General features: G+C 43.6%; 1 protein-coding gene across 2 annotated transcripts; it reads right to left on the bottom strand.

Moving 5' to 3' along the window:
• Positions 1 to 11,073: 11,073 nt before the first annotated feature.
• MRPS10 (mitochondrial ribosomal protein S10) lies at positions 11,074 to 19,853 on the bottom strand. Of its 2 annotated transcripts, XM_026451268.1 has the most exons (7): positions 19,815 to 19,853; positions 19,142 to 19,206; positions 18,982 to 19,054; positions 16,296 to 16,432; positions 14,886 to 14,994; positions 13,142 to 13,231; positions 11,074 to 12,659 (listed from the first exon to the last, which is right to left on the bottom strand). In XM_026451268.1, the coding sequence occupies exons 1-7, from the start codon at positions 19,836 to 19,838 to the stop codon at positions 12,576 to 12,578; spliced, it is 582 nt and encodes a 193-aa protein (XP_026307053.1). In that variant the 5' UTR covers positions 19,839 to 19,853; the 3' UTR covers positions 11,074 to 12,575. The 2 variants fall into 2 exon arrangements, with proteins under 2 accessions (XP_026307053.1, XP_026307054.1); XM_026451269.1 differs by lacking the exon at positions 13,142 to 13,231.
• Positions 19,854 to 21,545: the final 1,692 nt, after the last annotated feature.

The following is a 21,545-nucleotide window of genomic DNA, read 5'->3' as shown; positions in this document are numbered from 1 at the left end:
AGTTACTGGGATTACAGTACCTGCCACCACACCTGGCCAATTTTTGTATTTTTAGTAGAGACGGGGTTTCACCATGTTGACCAGGCTGGTCTCGAACTTCTGACCTCAGATGATCTGCTTGCCTTGGTCTCCCAAAGTGCTGGGATTACAGGCATGAGCCACTGCGCCCAGCCCCAATGAGAGTATGTGTGGGGGTCGCACTGCCCTCTTACTCTCTAATTACTGGCAACCTGGCATGGTCCCACATGCGTGAGTCACCGTGTTTGGCCTGGTCCTTGGTCTCTTTAGTTCCAAAGAGCTTTTCTTCCACCTTACCTAGGACTTCCATTCACTTGTGGTCCCTGAGCCACAAGTGCAGCATCTGGGAGCTTGTTAGAAATGCAAAGTCTTAGGCCCCACCTCAGACCTACTGAATCAGGAACTGTGGGTTGGGGCCAGGAGTCTGTGTTTTAACAAGCCCCTCCAGGTGCTTCCAATGCATACTGAAGTTTGAGGATCACCACCCTAGGCCTTGCTGTCACCAATCTCTACTACCTCTGAAACATTCAAATGCTGCCTTCTCTTATCAGCACCCCACCCCTTCCATCTGTTACTCTAATACCTTCACTCCAATAATTCACTAATCTCATTGCGACTTCCAACCTGCTGATCCGTTTTTAACATCTGTCATCTTGCTCATCTCCTCACTCTCCTTATCCTCATTCCATGGCCCAGCATTCTCTCCATTTTGACTTTTGTTCTCCTCCTAATGCCTCACTTGGCCTGGCCCTGGTTAAGGCTGTACGCTGACTATGCAGTAACACCTTGCCCACAGTGGGGAGCCTGGACATTGCTGGAGGACATCACAAATCATGCTGCTGTACACACTTCAGATCATGTCAGACAATCGTACCACATACTCTTCCCGCCGAATTCCCTCTCCCCCTCTCTGAGATGACTATTCCATAGCGCTTCCTGCCCTCAAACCTTCCACTCACTCCCACACTGTCACCCGCTTCACAGAGACAGACGAGGCAGTGACTCATCTTCCCACCAGTGTTTACCACCTTCTCTGTATCTATGCTCATGTCCTCTGCCCCCTTCCAGTCTCAGTGGAAGCAGCGTGCCCTTCCCCTTGTCCCCGTCAATGCCGCTACTTGTTTCCTAGATCCCATCTCTCTTTACCCACTCGAAAGCTTCATTCCCGCAGTTACTCCCTTTCTCTTCTGCAGCCTCCACTCATCCCTCTCTAATGGCATTCCTGTCGACATTCAGATGTGCTATAATATTGCCTTTATTAAAACAAGACAAAAATCCTTCCTTGACCCCACATTCAGGGCTACATTATGACGTTCATGGGCCCCACATGTTTTTGCCTTCATGGGTCATAATATAAATATTGAAAAAATATTAAATAAGTAAATATTAATAATTATCACTGGTATAAAAAGGAACATAATCTAGACTGGGCGTTTCTTTTTAATTATGATATTATTATTATTATTATGAGACAGAGTCTTGCTCTGTCACCAAGGCTGGAGTGCAATGGCATGATCTCGGCTCACTGCAACCTCTGCCCTGCCGAGTTCAAGTGATTCTCCTGCCTTAGCCTCCCAAGTAGCTGGGATTACAGGTGTGCACCACCATGCCAGACTAATTTTCTATTTTTAGTAGAGACAGGGTTTCACCATGTTGGTCAGGCTGGTCTTAAACTCCTGACCTCAAGTGATCCACCCGCTTTGGCCTCCCAAAGTGCTGGGATTACAGGCATGAGCCACCGCTCCTGGCTCTGATTTTATTTTAATTAACTAATGTATTTATCCTGAGATAGGGTCTCTGTCGCCCAGGCTGGAGTGTACTGCTGCTATCAGGGCTCACTATAGCCTCGACCTACTGGGCTCAAGCAATCCTCCCGCCTTAGCCTCCTGAGTATCTAGGACTACAATTGTGCACCACCATGCTTGGTTAATTTTTTGATATTTAGTAGAGACAAGGTCTCGCTATGTTTCCCAGTCTTGAACTCCTGGGTTCAAGTGACTGTCTTGCCTTGGCCTCCCAAGTGCTGGGATTATAGGCATGAGCCACCATGCTTGGCCTTTATTCTGGTTTTAAAAGAAATTTAAAATATTGGGCCCTAGGCACTGCCTACTGGGTAAGCTGACCTGTCCACATTCCCCCCAAGCTACTGTCCTAAATTTTGCTCCCTTTACAACAAAACCCCTTGTGGCAGATGTATTTTCAGAAAATGGCAGGACAATGGTTCTGGCTTCACTCATTCCTCCCATCAAAGGGAGGAATCTATTATATTTTTCTTCAACCTGGAGGAAACTTTCTGGCTGCCTTGTTGAAGATAACTGCAGAAACGACACAATGTGACTTCCAGGGCTAGGTTATCAAAAGTGATAGGTTTCCACCAGGCTTTCTCAGAACTTGCCCTTGGAACCCAGCCACCATGTTGTGAAGAAGCCCAGAGCACACGCAGGGGTTCTGGCTGAAAGCCAGTCTCAACCACCGGACATGGCTGAGTGAGCCTTCAGATGACTCCAGCCCCAGCTTTTGAGCTACCCCAGCCGATACCACATGGAGCAGACACTATCCCTGCAGAGTCACTGTTTTAAGCTACTAAGTGTTAAGGGTTTTTTGAGGTAGCAATAGATAACTGGGACATTCTCAAACCTATTTTGCATTCTCTCTCTTTTTATCTGTTATTCTCTCCTCAAGTTACTCCAACTGGATGTTCATCCCCATCACTCCACAGAAATGGCTTTTATTGTGGTCACAAATTATCTACTTTTTTTACCTAACCTGCTGCAGATTAATCACAGTTCACCAAACTGAATTCTTTCTCCAAACGCTCCAGGTTTCAGGGACTCATCCTCCTCTGATTTCACTCCAACCTCACTCATTGCTCATTTTCTTTGCTAGCACCTCTTGCTTTTAACCAAATCTCTAAAAGCTGGGAGCTTTCCAGGCTTGTCTTCAGTACTCTTCCCTTGTTTACCCACACTCTCTCCCTAGATGATCTCATTCATTCCCATGCCATTACACACCATTTACAGGCCAGCAGCTTCCAAATTTATATCTTCAGCCTGGACCTCTCCCAGGAACTCCGGATGCACGTATTCAACTGCCTACTGGACATCTATACTCAGATTGCAAACTTAGCAAGGCCAAAACCAAATTACGGATTTCCTTCCCAAGTCCCACCTTCTCTCTTCTCCACCTCAGTCATGGCACTGCCATTTATGCTTAGGCATAATGGAGTTATACTTGAATGCTCTTTCCTTGAGATTTCACTTCAATCTACTAGTAGGTCATTTAATCAGCTCTTCCTGCAAACTATATTCTAAATCAAACCACTTCTCCTCACTTCCATTCCCGACATTCTTGCCCAGACCAGCATCATCTCATCTAGTCCACCACAGCAGATCCCTAACTGGTCTCCCTGCCCTCTCGTCACCCTTCTTTTACCCAGCAGCCACAGTAGCATACAGCAGATCCTGCCACTCTCCTGCTCAAAACCCTCCTTTAGCTTTCCATTTGCTGAGAATAAAATCCACTCCTCCCCATGCCTATGATGCGTTACATGATATAGCCCCTGCCTACTTCTGTCTTCATGGTCTTCTACACTGCAAACACACCGAACTCCTTGTAGAATCAGTGTGTCTTTGCATGTATTTATGGTTCCTCCTACTTGGACTGCTTTTCTTCCAGATTTTTTTTTTTTTTTTTTTTTGAGACAGGAGTCTTGCTCTTGTTGCCCAGGCTGGAGTGCAATGGCATGACCTCGGCTCACTGCAACCTCCACCTCCCGGGTTCAAGTGATTCTCCTGCCTCAGCCTCCTGAGTAGCTGGGATTACAGGCACCTGCCACCACGTCCGGCTAGTTTTTATATTTTCAGTAGAGATGGGGTTTCATCATGTTGGTTGGCCAGACTGGTCTCGAACTCCTGACATCAGGTGATCCACCCATCTCAGCCTCCCAAAGCGCTGGGATTACAGGCATGAGCCACCATGCCCGGCTTCTTCCTCCAGATGTTAACACCACTGCCTCCTTCTCAACGTTCTCCTCTCCTCAGAGAGAACTTTCCCAACTCCCCCTCAGGTAGCCACTCAAGTAATTCTGGTATTATCCCATTTTATTTTCTTCACAGTACTTAACTGCATTTGAACTATCTTATTTTTTTCTCTACTGATCTGTCTCTCTCACTAGAGTCTACGATCTTTGAGGAGAGGGACTTCACCATATACATTCCAGAATTCCCAGCGTTTAGAACAGTGCTTGGCATGTACAGGAAACTCAAATACTTGTTGAGTAACTAAGCAAGGTCCTTGGCATATGGTCAATGCTGAATTAATGTGAGCTATTACTCCTTCATTTTCCAAGGCAATTCCTCTTTGACTCTGTTTAGTGTCTAGATTAGCAGGTATTTGTTGAGATAAAAATGATAATGGGATTTTAGAACTGGAAGAGGCCTTGAAGATTATCTAGCCCATTAATTTCCAATTACCTATCTCAACACACCTTAAGATAACACATGCCCATCAGCAGCCATGGCTCTGTAACAGCAGCATCTCAACTGGCTTGGTGTGAAGGTGGTATTATTCCCATCCATCTCTCTCTTTTTTTTTTAGACAGGGAGACTGGGTCTCACTCTGTTACCCAGGCTGGAGTGCAGTGGCACACGCTCGGCTCACTGCAACCTCCATCTCCTGGGTTCAAGCAATTCTTGTGCCTCAGCCTCCTGAGCACCTGGAACTACAAGCAAGCATCAACCACGCCAAGCTAATTTTTGTATTTTTAGTGGAGATGCGGTTTTGCCATGTTGGCCAGGCTCCGTGGACTTACTATTTAAGCAACACTGAAGATTGATTAAAGAACAGTATCTCTGCCCAAGTTAAGAAATTTTATGAGTGAAATAGAACTTGATTTAGCCTCTGGCTGAGGAATTTAAGGTTCAATTGGCTTTTCATGTGGGTCAGTTGCCCATGACCTGCCCTATAAATAAATGTCGCTGAGCTACTGAGTTATAAATATATCATTTTAAAGAGGATTAAAAATCCGGCTGGGCGCGGAGGCTCACGCCAGTAATCCCAGCGCTTTGGGAAGCTAAGGTGGGTGGATCACTTGAGGTCAGGAGTTTGAGACCAGCCTGGCTAACACGCCGAAACCCCATCTCTACTAAAAATACAAAAATTAGCTGGGCGTGGTGGCAGGTACCTGTAATCCCAGCTACTCAGGAGGCTGAGGCACAAGAATCGCCTGAACCTGGAAGGCAGAGGTTGCAGTGAGCCAAGATTGTACCACTGCATTTCAGCCTGGGGAACAGAGTGAGACCCTGTCTCCAAAAATAAATAAATAAATAAATAAATAAATAAATAAATAAATAAATGAAAATAAAAATAAAATAAATAAAATAGAGAGGATTAAGAATCCATAGAGAGACATGAGAGCTTGAAGTAACAATAGAAAGGATTTAAGGAGGGCGGGGTTAGGAACTGAGCAGGGGGTTTAGAAAGAGAGCCCTGGGGATTGCAGGCAGTCAGCCACAAGCCTGGCTCCAGGGGCAAAGAAATGCTTAAAAGCGACAAACCCATGTCTTCTGAGCCCTAGTCAGGCTGGACCTGAAGCCTCACTGTGAATCATCTCCATCCGAGTGTTCTTGTGACTGAGTTGGACTCCCCTTGCTGATGCCTAAACTCTTGTGTTGCCCCCTCCCTCAGGACCAGTCTCAGCAGTGGGACCACCTAAATCTTGCTTCTTGCCTTTATTCATTAATTTATTCATTAATTTTTCCTCCCAGTCAATCACTTTACTTCTAAGCTTTAGAGCAAGCTTATCCAGTTGGAGCCCCGCAGGCTGCATGCGGCCCAGGACAGCTTTGAATGCAGCCCAACACAAATTCGTAAACTTTCTTAAAACATTATGAGATTTTCTTTCATGATTTTTTTTTTTTAATTAGCTATCGTTAGTGTTAGTGTATTTTGTGTGGCCCAAGACAATTCTTTCAATGTGGCCCAGGGAGGCCAAAATTAGACACCCCTGCTTTAGAGGAATTGAGTACATTCTGGTAATGTGAGAGATGAACAAAGCTGGAATTTAGCTTTGAATATTCTGCATTTAGTATGTGGATATTTGAGTACCTCATAGCCTGCTTATAAATTAGGTTCTAGGGCTGACCCTGTCACTAACAGCTTCATCTGTAAGCTGAAAGGGTGACTGAGTGGACAAATAACAACTCTCTAAGCCTTGGTTTTCTGTCCTGTAAAATGAGGACAACGGTAAGTACTTTAGTATGTTAATAAAAATCAAAGGATTTTTTTTTTTTTTTTTTTTTTGAGAGGGAGTCTCGCTCTGTCACCCAGGCTGGAGTGCAGTGGCCGGATCTCAGCTCACTGCAAGCTCCGCCTCCCGGGTTTACGCCATTCTCCTGCCTCAGCCTCCCAGGTAGCTGGGACTACAGGAGCCACCGCCTCGCCCGGCTAGTTTTTTGTAGTTTTTAGTAGAGACGGGGTTTCACCGTGTTAGCCAGGATGGTCTCGATCTCCTGACCTCGCGATCCGCCCGTCTCGGCCTCCCAAAGTGCTAGGATTACAGGCTTGAGCCACCGCGCCCGGCCAAAATCAAAGGATTTTTGGTTTGTGGCTGGGTGCTGTGGCTCATGCCTATAATCCCAGCACTTTGGGAGGCTGAGGCTGGCAGATTGTTTGAGCTTACGAGTTTGAGATCAGCCTGTAACACGACGAAACCCTATTTCTCCAAAAAAAAAAAAAAAAGAAAAGAAAACTTAGCTGAGTGTGGTGGTACGTGCCTGTAGTCCCAGCTACTCAGGAGGCTGAGGTAGGAGGATCACTTAAGCCCAGGAGGCAGAGGTTGCAGTGAGCCAAGATTGTCACTGCACTCCAGACTGGGTGATAGAGCCAGACCTGTCTCAAAAACAACTCTAAGCGCCAGGCATGGTGGCTCATACCTATAATCCCAGCACTTTGGGAGGACAAGGTGGGCGAATCACGAGGTCAGGAGATGGAGACCATCCTGGCTAACACAGTGAAACCCCATCTCTAATAAAAATACAAAAAATCAGCCGGGCATGGTAGCAGGTGCCTGTAGTTCCAGCTACTTGGGAGGCTGAGGCAGGAGAATGGAGTGAACCTGGGAGGAAGAGCTTGCAGTGAGCTGAGATCCTGCCACTGCACTCCAGCATGGGCGAGAGTGAGACTCTGTCTCAAAAAAAAAACAAACAACAACAACAACAACAACAACAAAACAAGAACTCTAAGATAAATGTTATCCCTACGCTGGAGGTAATCTGAGGTCTTTTCCAGCTGGTACTTGAACAGTATAGCACACAAGCATTTAACTGTCATCAGATTGGTACTGCCATTTACCGAATGTCTGTTACCTGCTCAATACTGTGCAAGGTGCTTTACCAGTTATTGAATACTCCAATCTTATTAAGCTGGAGTATTAAATATAGTCAAATGTAAGTATGTAGGTATTATTTCCTACAGACTTATTATTACCTTACTAATGAGTAAAATGAGGCCCTGACAGGGTTAAATCTCTTGCCCAAGTTTACGGCAGTCAGTGGGTTTGAACTCTTATCTGACTCATGTCTGTCTGACTCCAAAGTCCATGTTTGCTCTATTATGTTATTCATTAGTGTTGTAATAGAACTAACTTAATAATGTCATGTAGGACAGGGATGGTTGCAGACAACTAGAAATGTTAAGAAACTAGACTAATAATTTATTTATTTATTTAGAGATGGAGTCTAGCTCTGTTGCCCAGGCTGGAGTGCAGTGGCATGATCTTGGCTTACTGCAAGCTCCCCTTCCCAGGTTCACGCCATTCTCCTGCTTCAGTCTCCCGAGTAGGTGGGACTACAGGCGCCCGCCACCACGACTGGCTAATTTTTTGTATTTTTAGTACAGACGGGATTTCACCGTGTTAGCCAGGATGGTCTCGATCTCTTGACCTCGTAATCCGCCTGCCTCTGCCTCCCAAAAAGTGTTGGGATTACAGGCGTGAGCCATCGCGTCCGGCCAAGACTAACAATTTAAAATGATTGCTTTATGTATTCACTGTGGCATGTTTAAATGGTCATAGGGCCAGGAATATATGCCATTCTTTCAAAGCACTGAAACTTGGCACTGAACTAGTTTAGTCTGTCTTACCAGAGATCTGTAGTTATACTAAGACTCTTTTTTTTTTGAGACGGAGTCTTGCTCTGTCGCCCGGGCTGGAGTGCAGTGGCCGGATCTCAGCTCACTGCAAGCTCTGCCTCCCGGGTTTACGCCCTTCTCCTGGCTCAGCCTCCAGAGTAGCTGGAACTACAGGCGCCCGCCACCTTGCCCGGCTAGTTTTTTGTATTTTTTAGTAGAGACGGGGTTTCATGGTGTTAGCCAGGATGGTTTCGATCTCCTGACCTCGTGATCCGCCTGTCTCGGCCTCCCAAAGTGCTGGGATTACAGGCTTGAGCCACCACGCCCGGCCGTTATACTAAGACTCTTAGATCAGAACATGATTTTATTTCTTATGAAGAAAATATAGGCTGGGCATGATGGATCATGCCTGTAATCTCAGTATTTTGGGAAGCCAAGGCCGAAGATTCATTCGAGGTCAGGAATTTGAGACCAGCCCTGGCAACAAAGTGAGACCCCTATCTCTACAAAAGTATTAAAAAATTAGCCATGTGTGGTGGTGCATGCCTGTGGTTCCAACTACTTGGGAGGCTGAGGCAGGAGGATCACCTGAGCCCAGGAGGTCAAGGCTGCAGTGAGCTGTGTTCATGCCACTAAACTCCAGCCTGGGTGACAGAGCAGGACCCTGACTCCAAAAAATAAGAAAATTAGCTGAGTGTGGTGGTGCACATATTTAGTCCTAGCTACTTGGGAGGCTGTGGTGGAAACAGCCCTTGAGCCCCTAAGTTCGAGGCTGTAGTGAGCTCTGACTGTACCACTGCACTCCAGCCTGGGCAACAGAACAAGACTCTGTCTCTACAAAAGAAAAAAAAAAAAAAAAAGAAAAAGAAAAAGAAAAAGAAAAAAGATCATCTCACTTCCTACCTGCCTTCTGGTTCATTCTATTTTTTTTTCTTTTTTTTTGAGTTTCACTCTTGTTGCCCAAGCTGGAGTGCAATGGCACGATCTCAGCTCACCGCAACCTCCGCCTCCCGGGTTCAAGGGATTCTCCTGCCTCAGCCTCCCAAGTAGATGGGATTACAGGCATGCGCCACCACACCCTGCTCATTTTGTATTTTTAATAGAGATGGGGTCTCTCCATGTTGGCCAGGCTGGTCTCCAACTTCCAACCTCAGGTGATCTGCTGGCCTCGGCCTCCCCAAGTGCTGGGATTACAGGCGTGAGCCACCACTCCTGGCCGGTTCATACTATTTTTTTGCCATTACTTTTAATGGCAAAAACTGCAATTACTTTTGCACCAACATATACCATCAAATCCACTCTTCTCTCACCATCTCCCACACCCACCATGGACAGAAAGTGTGACCCAGGCATTAATTCTAATTTTCAGGATATGCATTTTACTCAGAGGCCTAATTTAAAACCAACAAAAGAAAACCAAAAATCTTTTCGGCCTATCAGGATAGCTATATCCTGATAAGCTAAGAAACTATTTTGTTTTATAACATTTTTTCAGTACTGTACTTCATGCCAACTTTGTTTATATCAAGAAGTAGGCTTCAAATATGCCAAATACTTTTGTCAAAAACACTGCTAGTTTTGGGCCAGGCACGGTGGCTCATGCCTGTAATTCCAGCACTTTGGGACGCCAAGGCAGGCGGATCATGAGGTCAAGAGATCAAAACCAGCCTGGCCAACATGGTGAAACCCCATCTCTACTAAAAATACAAAAATCAGCTGGGCATGGTGGCACATGCCTGTAGTCCCAGCTACTTGGGAGGCTGAGGCAGGATAATCGCTTGAACCTGGGAGGTGGAGGTTGCAGTGAGCCGAGATCGCGCCACTGCACTCCAGCCTGGGTGACAGTGCAAAACTCCACCTTAAAAAAAAAGAAAAAAGAAATACTACTAGTTTTTCCCACGTGCATGTGTGCACATGTAGTTCATTTGCTTTTTATCTTAAGCCAAGGTTTTAACATGTAATTGGAAGTCCTAAACTAAGTACTTTGGTTTACAGGTTAATTTAGTCTGAAATAGCTGGAAGTGGACGCACACACCTTTGAAGGAGCTCATATAGAAGTCATTGGAGGTGAGCATGCATACATCATCCTATAAATCACTATAAAAGTGATTTATAGTGTCTGTAAAAAAGTTCCGAAAAGTTTAGGTGTGGATTTATATTTATTTTATTTATTTTTTTTCAAACAAGTCTCCCTCTGTCGCCTAGGCCGGAGTGCAGTGGCACGATCTCGGCTCACTGCAATCTCCGCCTCCTGGGTTCACACCATTCTCCTCCTCAGCCTCCTGAGTAGCTGGGACTACAGGTGCTTGCCACCACGCCCAGCTAATTTTTGTATTTTTAGTAGAGACAGGGTTTCATCGTGTTAGCCAGGATGGTCTCGATCTCCTGACCTCGTGATCCGCCCGCCTCGGCCTCCTGAAGTGCTGGGATTACAGGCGTGAGCCACCGCGACCGGCCTATTTATTTTTTTTGAGACAAAGTGTTGCTGTCACCCAGGCTGGAGTGCTGTGGTGCAGTCTCAGCTCACTGCAACATCCACCTCTTGAGTTTAAGCAATCCTCCTGCCTCAGCCTCCCAAGCAGCTGGGATTACAGGCGCCCACCACCATGCCCAGCTAATTTTTGTATTTTTAGTAGAGACGGGGTTTCACCATGTTGGCCAGGCTGGTCTCGAACTCCTGACCTCAGGTGATCCACCTGCCTCAGCCTCTCAAAGTGCTGGGATTACAGGCTTGAGCATCTGCGACTGGCTGGGTCTATATTTATTTTTAAAGAATTACTTCAGATGACAATGTGTCATAAATTGCTGCTTTGCTACACATAGTTACCATTATGTTGCTCATGTTTTATTGACTAGTTCTTGATCTTGAGGCTTATACCTGGTGTAAGTATGCTTTAGGCATTCATGAATGACAGTCAACAACTGAGCTGAAGGTCATGGGGCACAAGGCTGTAATTCTTCTAATGGTAATGGCAGTAACATAAGTCTGATACACAAGCAGCATGTATTCAACACACTGATACCTGATAGCATGTCAGGAAAAGAGAACAGGCAATGCAGTTTAAGAGGGGGAAAAACTGAGAAGTCATAACTACTCCAAAGATGTGAAGGAAACCACAAAAGACATGGACCTGCTTCTACTATAAAAAGAAAATGAAGCACTTCTCTAGGGTTGCCATACCAACTGTTTCAGCCCATTGTAGTCTTGCCTCTTTCAGGGCTTTAGCCACTGTTTCATTTCATGGAAAAGCAGACATCTCCTAAAGAGTGACATTTACCAAAAGAAAGAGGGCTTATCAGTGAGCAGCTTAATAAAGAAAAAGTTTTATCTACGCTTTGCACAGTTTTCTTTTCTTTTCTTTTTTGTTTGAGACAGAGTCTCGCTCTGTCACCAGGCTGGAGTGCAGTGGCACGATCTCGTCTAACTGCAACCTCCACCTCCTGGGTTCAAGTGATTCTCCTGCCTCAGCCTCCTGAGTAGCTGGGATTACAGGCATGCGCCACCATGTCCGGCTAATTTTTGTATATTTAGTAGAGACAGGGTTTCACCATGTTGGTCAGGCTGGTCTCAAACTTCTGACCTCAGGATCCACCCGCCTTGGCCTCCCAAAGAGCTGGGATTACAGGCGTGAGCCACTGTGCCTGGCCTGCTTTGCACAATTTTCAAAAGCCATTATTTCTATTCAATTTTGGGTACTTACTACAGTGCTGGATGCAAAGTTTATGTAATAAAATCTTATTGAATGAATGAATCATAGGATAAATAATATAACTAGTAATTTCTTAAGATCATAAATTCCATTATAGTAACCCTGGTAGGCAACTCTATAAAATTTTGGGCTCCAAGAAGAGGTCAATGCATGCCATAAATGTGTCTGATCTGCTGTAAAGTATATTCACAGTCTTCAAAATGTAATGCTTAAATGAGATAAAACTGGTTGGTTACCACCCCCAAGTTAGCATATGCCAGCCTGCACAAAGGTAAATATCAAGAACTTTAACTGCTCAATTTGAATTAACCAAAGATTCCTTCTAGGAATCTTAAAAAAAAAAAAAAAAAAATAAGGGTGTGAACACTTCAAGCACTTATTTTCAGATGCATCAACTGACATAAATTAAAAATGGTGCAAACTAATAATTGAACACTAGTAGCATAACAAAATAGAATTTTCACTTTCCACTTTGAGTCAAAGTGGTTTGCTCATGTTTGTTGAAATCAGAACTGAAACAATGACATGTATAAAAAGAATAGATAAAAGTGGTTGTTCCATTAAAGTTCCATTCCCTGCTCTCAGCTGATGAAGGCACGAGAACTCAATGGAACAGGTAGGCGGACTCAAATCATCTTAGCTGGAAGCACTCTCCGCTTAAACATACTCATCTGGCCCACCCTCATTCCAAATTCAGGCACAAATGGCCTCCCCGAGGCTTTATGACTTGCTTTCTTCTTTTTCTTCTGATAGTGTTTCCCAGATTGGCTCCTTGATGTGTTCTGGTAACTGTTCTAACTGTGTCTAAAAAAAGAGAGAAGGTTTTATAATGTGGATTTAAAAGAACTTTTTGGCTATAAATCAGACTTATTAATTTGGTCAAATCCTCTTTACTTCTTTTTCTTTTATCCCCCTAGTCTTTCCATAGGGTTTTGAAATGGAAAGAAGGAAACCTGATGGTCTACAAAACACTCTCACATATATAATCTATTTGATCCTCAATCATCTTCATGGATTGCCACTTAATGGGATCCCCAAGTCTAACTACTAATATTGAGAAGTGAGAACTTCAGAGGTGGTTCATGGAGGACTTGGGCTGAAATGGCAGGATTCTGTTGCAAGGGGTGGATAGCCCCCAACCACTGTGGCAACTCTGTCTCCCAGTTTGCCACAGGTTACGGCAAACTCTACTCAGTGGGCCAGGACCAGGTTGCAGTGTATCAAAACAACAATACAGATACCACTCCCCACTGCCCCAGCCAAAACAGGCAGAATTCAAGCTATACCTTTGTTACTTCCATGGCAACCCCTTCAGGTAAGTTTCGCTGAATATATTCCAAGTAGACATCTGCTGTGCTTCCAGTTAGATGTTCTAACTAAAACATCAAACATGAAAATGATTCATGTATGCTGTTTGTTAAAGCACACTTTTTTTTTTTTTTGAGATGGAGTCTCACTCTGTCGCCCCGGCTGGAGTGCATGTGATCTCAGCTCACTGCAACCTCTGCCTCCTGGGTTCAAGCCATTCTCCTGCTTCAGTCTCCCAAGTGGCTGGGACTACAGGTGTGTGCCACCATGTCCAGCTAATTTTTTTTGTATTTTTAGTAGGGACGGGGTTTCACCATGTTGGCCAGGCTGGCCTCGAACTCCTGACCTCAAGTGATCCGCCTGCCTTGGCCTCCCAAAGTGCTAGGATTACTGGCGTGAGCCACCGCACCTGGCCTCCCCTAAAGAATCTTACGTAAAATCTCAATTAAAAAAAAAAGTATGAATCCTTTGGTTGACGGCATGGGGGCAACATGGCCCAGAAACCCTCTTCTTCCAAAATGCTGCTGCCTTAAAACCTGGGCTCCATGGAACACTGTTGGCAAGCATAGTATCAAAGCAGTATACTTTCAAGAGGCTCACAAAACAACTGAAGACAAAAGGACTGGATTATAAGATACAGTTAGTATAAGATTTTCTGTGTGTACTATGAGAGATATTGCCCTCAGACACAGGTGGATAAAATTTGGGTTTTTCTTTTTAAGAGTAGGGACTGGGCAGGCACAGTGGCTCACACCTGTAATCCCAGCACTTTGAAGGCCAAGGTGGGTGGATCGCCTGAGGTCAGGAGTTCAAGACCAGCCTGTTCAATATGGTGAAACCCATCTCTACTAAAAATACAAAAATTAGCCAGGCACAGTGGCATACACCTGTAGTTCCAGCTACTAGGGAGGCTGAGACAAGAGAACTGCTTGAACCTGGAAGGCAGAGGTTACAGTGAGCCTAGACTATGCCACTGCACTCCAGCCTAGGTGACAGAGTGAGACTCTACCTCAAAAAGAGTAGGGACCATGACTTTATTATATTTGTGCCCTCAATGACTAGTACAGTACTTCCCACATAAAAGATGCATGAGTGCTTGTTTTAATATTTACCAATCACTTACTATGTGATCAAAGTATTCTGAGTGCTTACATAAATTTTCCATTCTACTTCTCACACTAACCTTTTGAGATGGGTACCACTATTATTCCCATTTTATAGATGGAGGAATTGAGGTACATGTCACACAGCTGTCAAGTGCCAGAACTTGGATTCTGGCATTGGCAGTCTAACTCCAGAACCCATGCTCTCCTTAAGCACAAGACTGTGCTGGCACTAATGGAAGCACAAATGAGTAACAGATGAATGAAAAATCTAATGCTGTGCATCACTGACATGGAAAATCCAGCTAGTATGTGAAACAGTTATTAGAACTGTGTAAAAACTTAACTAGAATTTTTGAAATATGAGCAAAATTATTCCAATGCTATCTTGGCATAATCTGCATTCCTGAGTTAAGGTACGCACTACTCTAAAGGATGGCTTCATTTAATTTTACTTTTCCTACCATGACACTTCCATAAACACTAAAAGATATTTACCTTCTGTACAACCAACACACATGGGCTTGCTGAAAGAAGTCAATCTAGTCAATGTTAAAGTTACATGCTGGTGTGAACTTCTGGTATTTCAAAAATGTCAGGATTTCTCAAATACACTTACCTCTAAACATCTGTAAAGTGTTCTCATTTCATACTGAACTCTGTGCTTCTTGTAAATATGCACTGATTTGAGAAGAGTAAATCGCTCTATTTTCCTTGGAGGTTCGTGTCTGAAATTAATGGACAAAATAAAACCTGAGTCACTATGATAACAAAGCATAATTCCATAATTTTGTAGGTCAGACTCACACTCGATTATAGGCATTAAGTACCATTTACAGACTTCCATTTGCCAAAACTGTCATCTGGAACAACAACTGCTATCATAAAACTCAGGCCAAAATAAACACTGCAGACAGCAATAGCTTTTTCCCACAGGCTCAAAAATAAGCCCTGGCATGTCAAGTGCGCATGCATACATACACACCTGCTGCTTTTACACCCTTTAGTCGTTTATTGACCAAACATATGAATTGTGAAGAGTAGCACCAGTGTGGTGGACACAGTTGTAACACCTGCTATATGTCTGCTGTTTTAGGAAAATCTATAGATACATCGAAATAACAACTATAGTCTATTTTGGGAAACTGTGCCTTCTGTTTTTGTTAGAAGGTCAGACTGCCAAAGCCCCAGATGGGGCCTTGTTCAACAGCAGAAGGAGCAGATGACAAGACAAAGGAGACACTGCAGTGACTCCAAGGCTATCTTGACCCTGCAGTGACTCCAAGGCTATCTGAAGCTTACCTTATTCAAGCAAGAAATTACTGGGTGAGTGGTGTTTCTTAGGGAAGATTTGAAACAATGGATATGTTAGCCCAAAGGGTCACATCCAAAGGGTCTAAAACGATTGTTCATTCACCCACTCTACCTCCCTGCTCCATGGAGATCCCAGAAACATGGCCTTCTTGAGTCTCCTTACATCAATGCAATTTCTAGAAAAAGGATTTCTTTCATTTTCCTTGTTTACTCATTCTAGTATTTAAAAACTCCAGTGGGCAGGAAGGCATGATCCTGATTAGGATAACATACGACAAGCTTAAACTCTACCCACCAAGAGTTTCTCTCCTACTTTAAGAGTTCAGACTGGGCCAGGTATGGTGGCTCACGCCTGTAATCCCAGCACTTTGGGAGGCCGAGGCAGGCAATTTGCCTGAGCTCAGGAGTTCAAGACCAGCCTGGGCAACATGGTGAAACCCCGTCTCTACTAAAATACAAAAAATTAGCCAGGCATGGCGGCGTGCGCCTGTGGTCCCAGCTACCCCTCGGGAGGCTGAGAACTGCCTGAACCCAGGAAGCAGAGGTTGCAGTGAGCTGAGGTTGCGCCACTGCACTCCAGCCTAGGCAACAGAGCCAGACTCTGTCTCAAAAAAAAAAAAAAAAAAAAGTTCAGACCTTCCTGGGATGAGCACTATTTTCCTGGTTGATCATATTATAGCAGCGAACAGGTCAGATCAGGAAAGGCCATACTTACACTTTAATAGAGATACCAAGTTCTTTAGCAGCAAGCACAGCAAAATATTCATAACTGTCCAATACAGCCTTATCGTGACCTTTCACTAAAACCGACAGGCGCTTATATAATGTGTCTGGTTCATCAGAGATCGTTATCTACAATCCCAAAGAAAAGTTTCAGTTTTAGTTCCTCTTATATTTATAACTAGCAAATTTAACACATTACCCTCAATTGAAAAACTTCAGAGTTTACTAATAAATGAGGAGAAAAACACTGAGTGACAGCATTGTTAGCTGAAGTGTCTAGATACTTTCATGTTCAGATCTGGACAATAAGCCTCAGAATCTTAAAATATAGTGTGAATCAAAATAATTTTCAAGGCAACCCATAAAATTACTAAAGGAACTTTCCAACTTAAAATAATTATTCAGCTTCAAATTCACAATGAGAAAGGATTTCAGGGTCTCCTAATAAAAAGAGCCTGGTCAGAAGACCTGGACTGAGAATCAAACTCTGCTAATGGTAGCTGAAGGACAACGGGCAAATCATCCCATCTCACTGCACATTGGTTTCCTCACATAAGAAAGAGGGTAAATCTATGCTATAGCCCACAGTATTTCTCTAAGAAAAAAATAAGAAAACACAGATTAAAGTGCTTATTAATTACAAAACATTATTATACAAAGCCAAGCTAGTTCTATTCATTATTAGGTTTTATTCATGTGTGTTTTGCCTGCCCTAATAAACAAATTACTCATTTCTAATTAAAATGATATGACGCTGACTGTACCTATAACTTCTACCTCTTCCACCCTAATACCTAAAGACCTCAGAAATAATGGGTTTGACACTTCTGACTTTCTTCCAAGAGGTGAATTACCTTCATTTCATTCATCCATTAAACCAGTAAATTATACTACTAATCCGATGATTCAGAGTTAAATCACTTCACTCCTGAAAGGAGATTTACTTACTAGCCAGAAAGCTAGATATCCACTCTCAATTACCCCAAAAAGAGTTGTTGGAAGAATAGAATATACTGATAGCCTGTGTCATGAGTTGAGGGATGAGAAGGGGGAATATAGCCTCAAGATGTGTTCTGACTGATCCCTACAGGGTGTTAAAAGATACTGTGAATTTGTTAGGAATATTAAAAATCAGAAGATTTCACAAGAACATCTGGATTTCAGTTTAGCTTGGAAGATTTAGACAAGCTGGCATCACTAGGTCTGATTTCCCACATGGCAACAAGTGGCTAGAGTAAGTAGCTGCTGTCTTGCTTATAAAGACAGAGGCACACCATGCCAATTCTGCAACCTTTTCTTATAGGCCTGGCTCCTGCAGGCATGTGAGTTGCAGACTGGTGCTTAAATGTGCTGTCATAGAAATATATCCAGTACTGGCCAGGTGTGGTGGCTCATGCCTGTAATCCCAGCACTTTGGGAGGCTGAGGCAGGCAGATCACTTGAGGCCAGGAGTTTGAGACCAGCCTGGCCAACATGGCAAAACTCCATTTCCACTAAAAATACAAAAATTAGCCAGGCATGGTAGCGTGTGCCTGTAATCCCAGCTAGTCAGGAGGCTAAGGCATGAGAACTGCTTGAACCCAGGAGGCTGAGGTGAGCCATGATCATGCCACTGCACACCAGCCTGGGTGACAGAGCGAGACTCTGTCTCAAAATAAATAAATAAATAAATAAATAAATAAATAAATAAATAAATAAATAAATAAATAAATATCCAGTATTTATTAAGAGAAAAGATAGAAAAAAAAAGCAGTAAACTAGACATGTGCACAGACAAAATAAGTACCTACAGACAAATGTCTAGAACTGTAAAATCCCAAACTGTTAATATTTTTGAGGGGTGGAAACGGAAGGATTTTTAAAAATTACAAGTAACACAAAAAACTGGATTAATGAAATCATAGCTTCTATAGGGTTACCGAGTTCCTTCTAGATGTTTATTATTTGTGCTAATGCATTTTCTCACTGCGAACAATAAAGCACTGTCCAGGCCCAGGCTTAACACACAAAATGAAAACAAAGACTTGAAGGCTACCAGAAAAATACTTTTCCATAACATAACATCAAGTATTCTACATCACAAATTCTGACAACTCTTCCATTATGCCAAGTTAAAAGCAAGAGACTGCTAATTAGCACAGTTATTTGGGGGTAAATAATTTATTCTTTTAGAACTTACTTTGATACCCTGAAGATAATACAATCCAGGGAATTAAGAGAATATATGCATTGTGCATTTGCCAGTATTCTAGGACAAAATTTTTTTATTCATAGAGTGTTTGGGGAAAAAAAAACCCCAATGAAATAATAAGGAAAACCTATTGCTGGCCGGGCGCGGTGGCTCAAGCCTGTAATCCCAGCACTTTGGGAGGCCGAGGCGGGCGGATCACGAGGTCAGGAGATCGAGACCATCCTGGCTAACATAGTGAAACCCCGTCTCTACTAAAAACTACAAAAAACTAGCTGGGCGAGGTGGCGGGTGCCTGTAGTCCCAGCTACTTGCGAGGCTGAGGCAGGAGAATGGCATAAACCCGGGAGGTGGAGCTTGCAGTGAGCTGAGATCCGGCCATGGCACTCCAGCCTGGGCGATACAGCGAGACTCCGTCTCAACAAAAAGAAAAAAAAAGAAAACCTATTGCTAATGTAGTTCCTTATACCAAAGAATAGGGAGTACGTACCACAGGTTTGGTCAAATCCTTTGGAACATCAACGTGTAGGTTTGAAAACTGTACCCACTTCATATTGGTACTGCTATATGTGGGGGAAAAAAGAGAAACCTAAGTAAAATAGCACAATAACCTATTTTGTTCAGTTTAGCACATCCAATTGTATACTTACAGAAGAAAGCCACCATTTTTGACTGTATCGCCCTTAGAACTGTTTATAGAAAAATTCCCCAATCCCTAAAGAAAAAAAAGTAGGACTTGTGTTAGAATTAAAGTCAACTACCAAACCATTCATAATTTCCACTAAAAACTAAAGGGTTACCTCATTATTTCAGATGAAGATACTGGGGTAACTAAAATGGCCAAATTAGATTTCATTAAAAAAAAAAAAAAGGAGGACAATGGTAGAGTTGAGATAAAAAAGCAATCTCAAAATACTAGAGGATCTCTATTTTAAAGTTTAGGAATAAAAACTTTTTCAAAAAAAACAATTCTCACATTAAAAAAAGCTATGAATTATGTGGACATCAAGAAAAAAATGTGACTTTATTTTCCCATTTTTTTTTTTTTACAAATTAATTGTACTTTAGTAAATACTTATTTTGCCTGAATAGTTTCAAGCAATAAAATATCTTGTTTTTATAACTTGTTAAGAGTTGGAATAAAAATTCTAAAGTACCCCTCTTTTGATGCTTTCATACATCTTTTAAAGCATGTATATTTCTTAGCTTGGCTGGGATAATTAGCTTATAAATGAACTGAAATATGAGCTGTGACTTACACCCAACATACTGTAGCATGTTGTGCCACATACTACAACAAACCCGCATTTCCAAATCCTTTACCTTCAGCTCCCCCTGATGGAACATGACTTTCCAGTTTTAGGAAACAAGCTATACTACTACGTATAACATAACAGCTAACTGTTTTTTCCTGTAAACTTTTCTGAGATTTTAAAGTGTAACCTGAGAAAGTGGAAACACAATAGGATCCTTAAAAACACAATGAAGATGAAAATAAGGCCAGGTGCCGTGGCTCACACCTGTAATCCCAACACTTTCGGAGGCCAAGGTGGGTGGATCACTTGTGGTCAGGAGTTCCAGAGCAGCCTGGCCAACATGGTGAAACCCTGTCTCTACTAAAAATAAAAAAATTAGCCGGGCCTGGTGGTGGCACGGCTGTGATCCTAGTTACTTGGGAGGCTGAGGCAGAAGAATCGCTTGAACCTGGGAGGCGGAGGCTGCAGTGAGCTGAGATCGTGCCACTGTACTCCAGGCTGGGTGACAGAGCGAGATTCCATCTCAAAAAAAAAAAAAAAAAAAAAAAAAGTTTAGCGTAAGTGAAGTTTCATTAATACAACTGGTGATCACCTAAGTATGTTTTTGTTTGTTTTTTCAGGGGGTTTTTGAGACAGGGTCTCACTCTGTTATCCAGGCTGGAGTGCAGTTGCATGATCAAGGCCTGGACCTCCCAGGTTCAGGTGATCCTCCCACCTCAGTCTCCCGGGTAGCTGGGAGTACAGCACGGGCCACCAGGCCCAGCTAATTTTTTGTACTTTTGTAGAGATGGGGTTTCACCATACTTCCCAGGCTAGCCTTGAACTTGTGGGCTCAAGTGATCCTCCAGCCTCAGTCTCCCAAAGTGCTGGGATTTCAGGAGCGAACCAACACCTAGCCACATTTTAAAAGCCTATTCTTAGCTTATTGTCCTTCCTCTCTTTACTCAAGATAGGGACAAATCATAACTCCATAATCTTCTTTGCACCAAAAGGGAAAAGAAAAGGAAAAAGGAAATCAGGTACAATACAAGGTGGTAAGAGGTATGTGCCATTCTACAGACAAAATTGCATAGAAAATTCCCTCCCAACAATTATACCAATGACTCCACAATCGAGTTGTGCAAGAGAAGCAAGAATATTACACTTCTCAGTCACGTTCTCCCACTATAAAACCTCTGCTTTTTTTTTTTTTTTTTTGAGACAGTCTTGCTCTGTCACCCAGGCTGGAGTACAGTGGAGCATTCTCGGCAACCTCCACCTCCTGGGTTCAAGCGATTCTCCTGCCTTAGCCTCCTGAGTAGCTGAGATTACAGGGGCCCACTGCCACACTCAGCTAATTTTTGTATTTTTAGTAGAGACAGGGTTTCGCTATGTTTGCCAGGCTGGTCTTGAACTCCTGACCTCAAGTGATCCACCCGCCTTGGCCTCCCAAAGTGCTGGGATTACAGGCATGAGCCACCGCGCCTGGCCTCATAAACATCTGCATTTAAAAGTGGGAGTCTAGGCCGGACGTGGCGGCTTGCGCCTGTAGTCCCAGCACTGTGGGAGGCCGAGGCGGGCGGATCACGAGGTCAGGAGATCGAGATCATCCTGGAGAACACGGTGAAACCTCATCTACTAAAAATATAAAAAAATTAGCCGGGCACGGTGGCGGGCGCCTGTGGTCCCAGCCTCTCTGGAGGCTGAGGCAGGAGAATAGCGTGAACCCGGGAGGTGGCGGAGCTTGCAGTGAGTGGAGATGGCGCCACTGCACTCCAGCCTGGGTGACAGAGCGAGACTCCGTCTCAAAAAAAAAAAA

This window comes from Piliocolobus tephrosceles, chromosome 5 (assembly GCF_002776525.5).
Source record: "Piliocolobus tephrosceles isolate RC106 chromosome 5, ASM277652v3, whole genome shotgun sequence".
Taxonomy (NCBI): domain Eukaryota; kingdom Metazoa; phylum Chordata; class Mammalia; order Primates; family Cercopithecidae; genus Piliocolobus; species Piliocolobus tephrosceles.
This window is presented reverse-complemented; position numbering and strand designations above follow the sequence as displayed.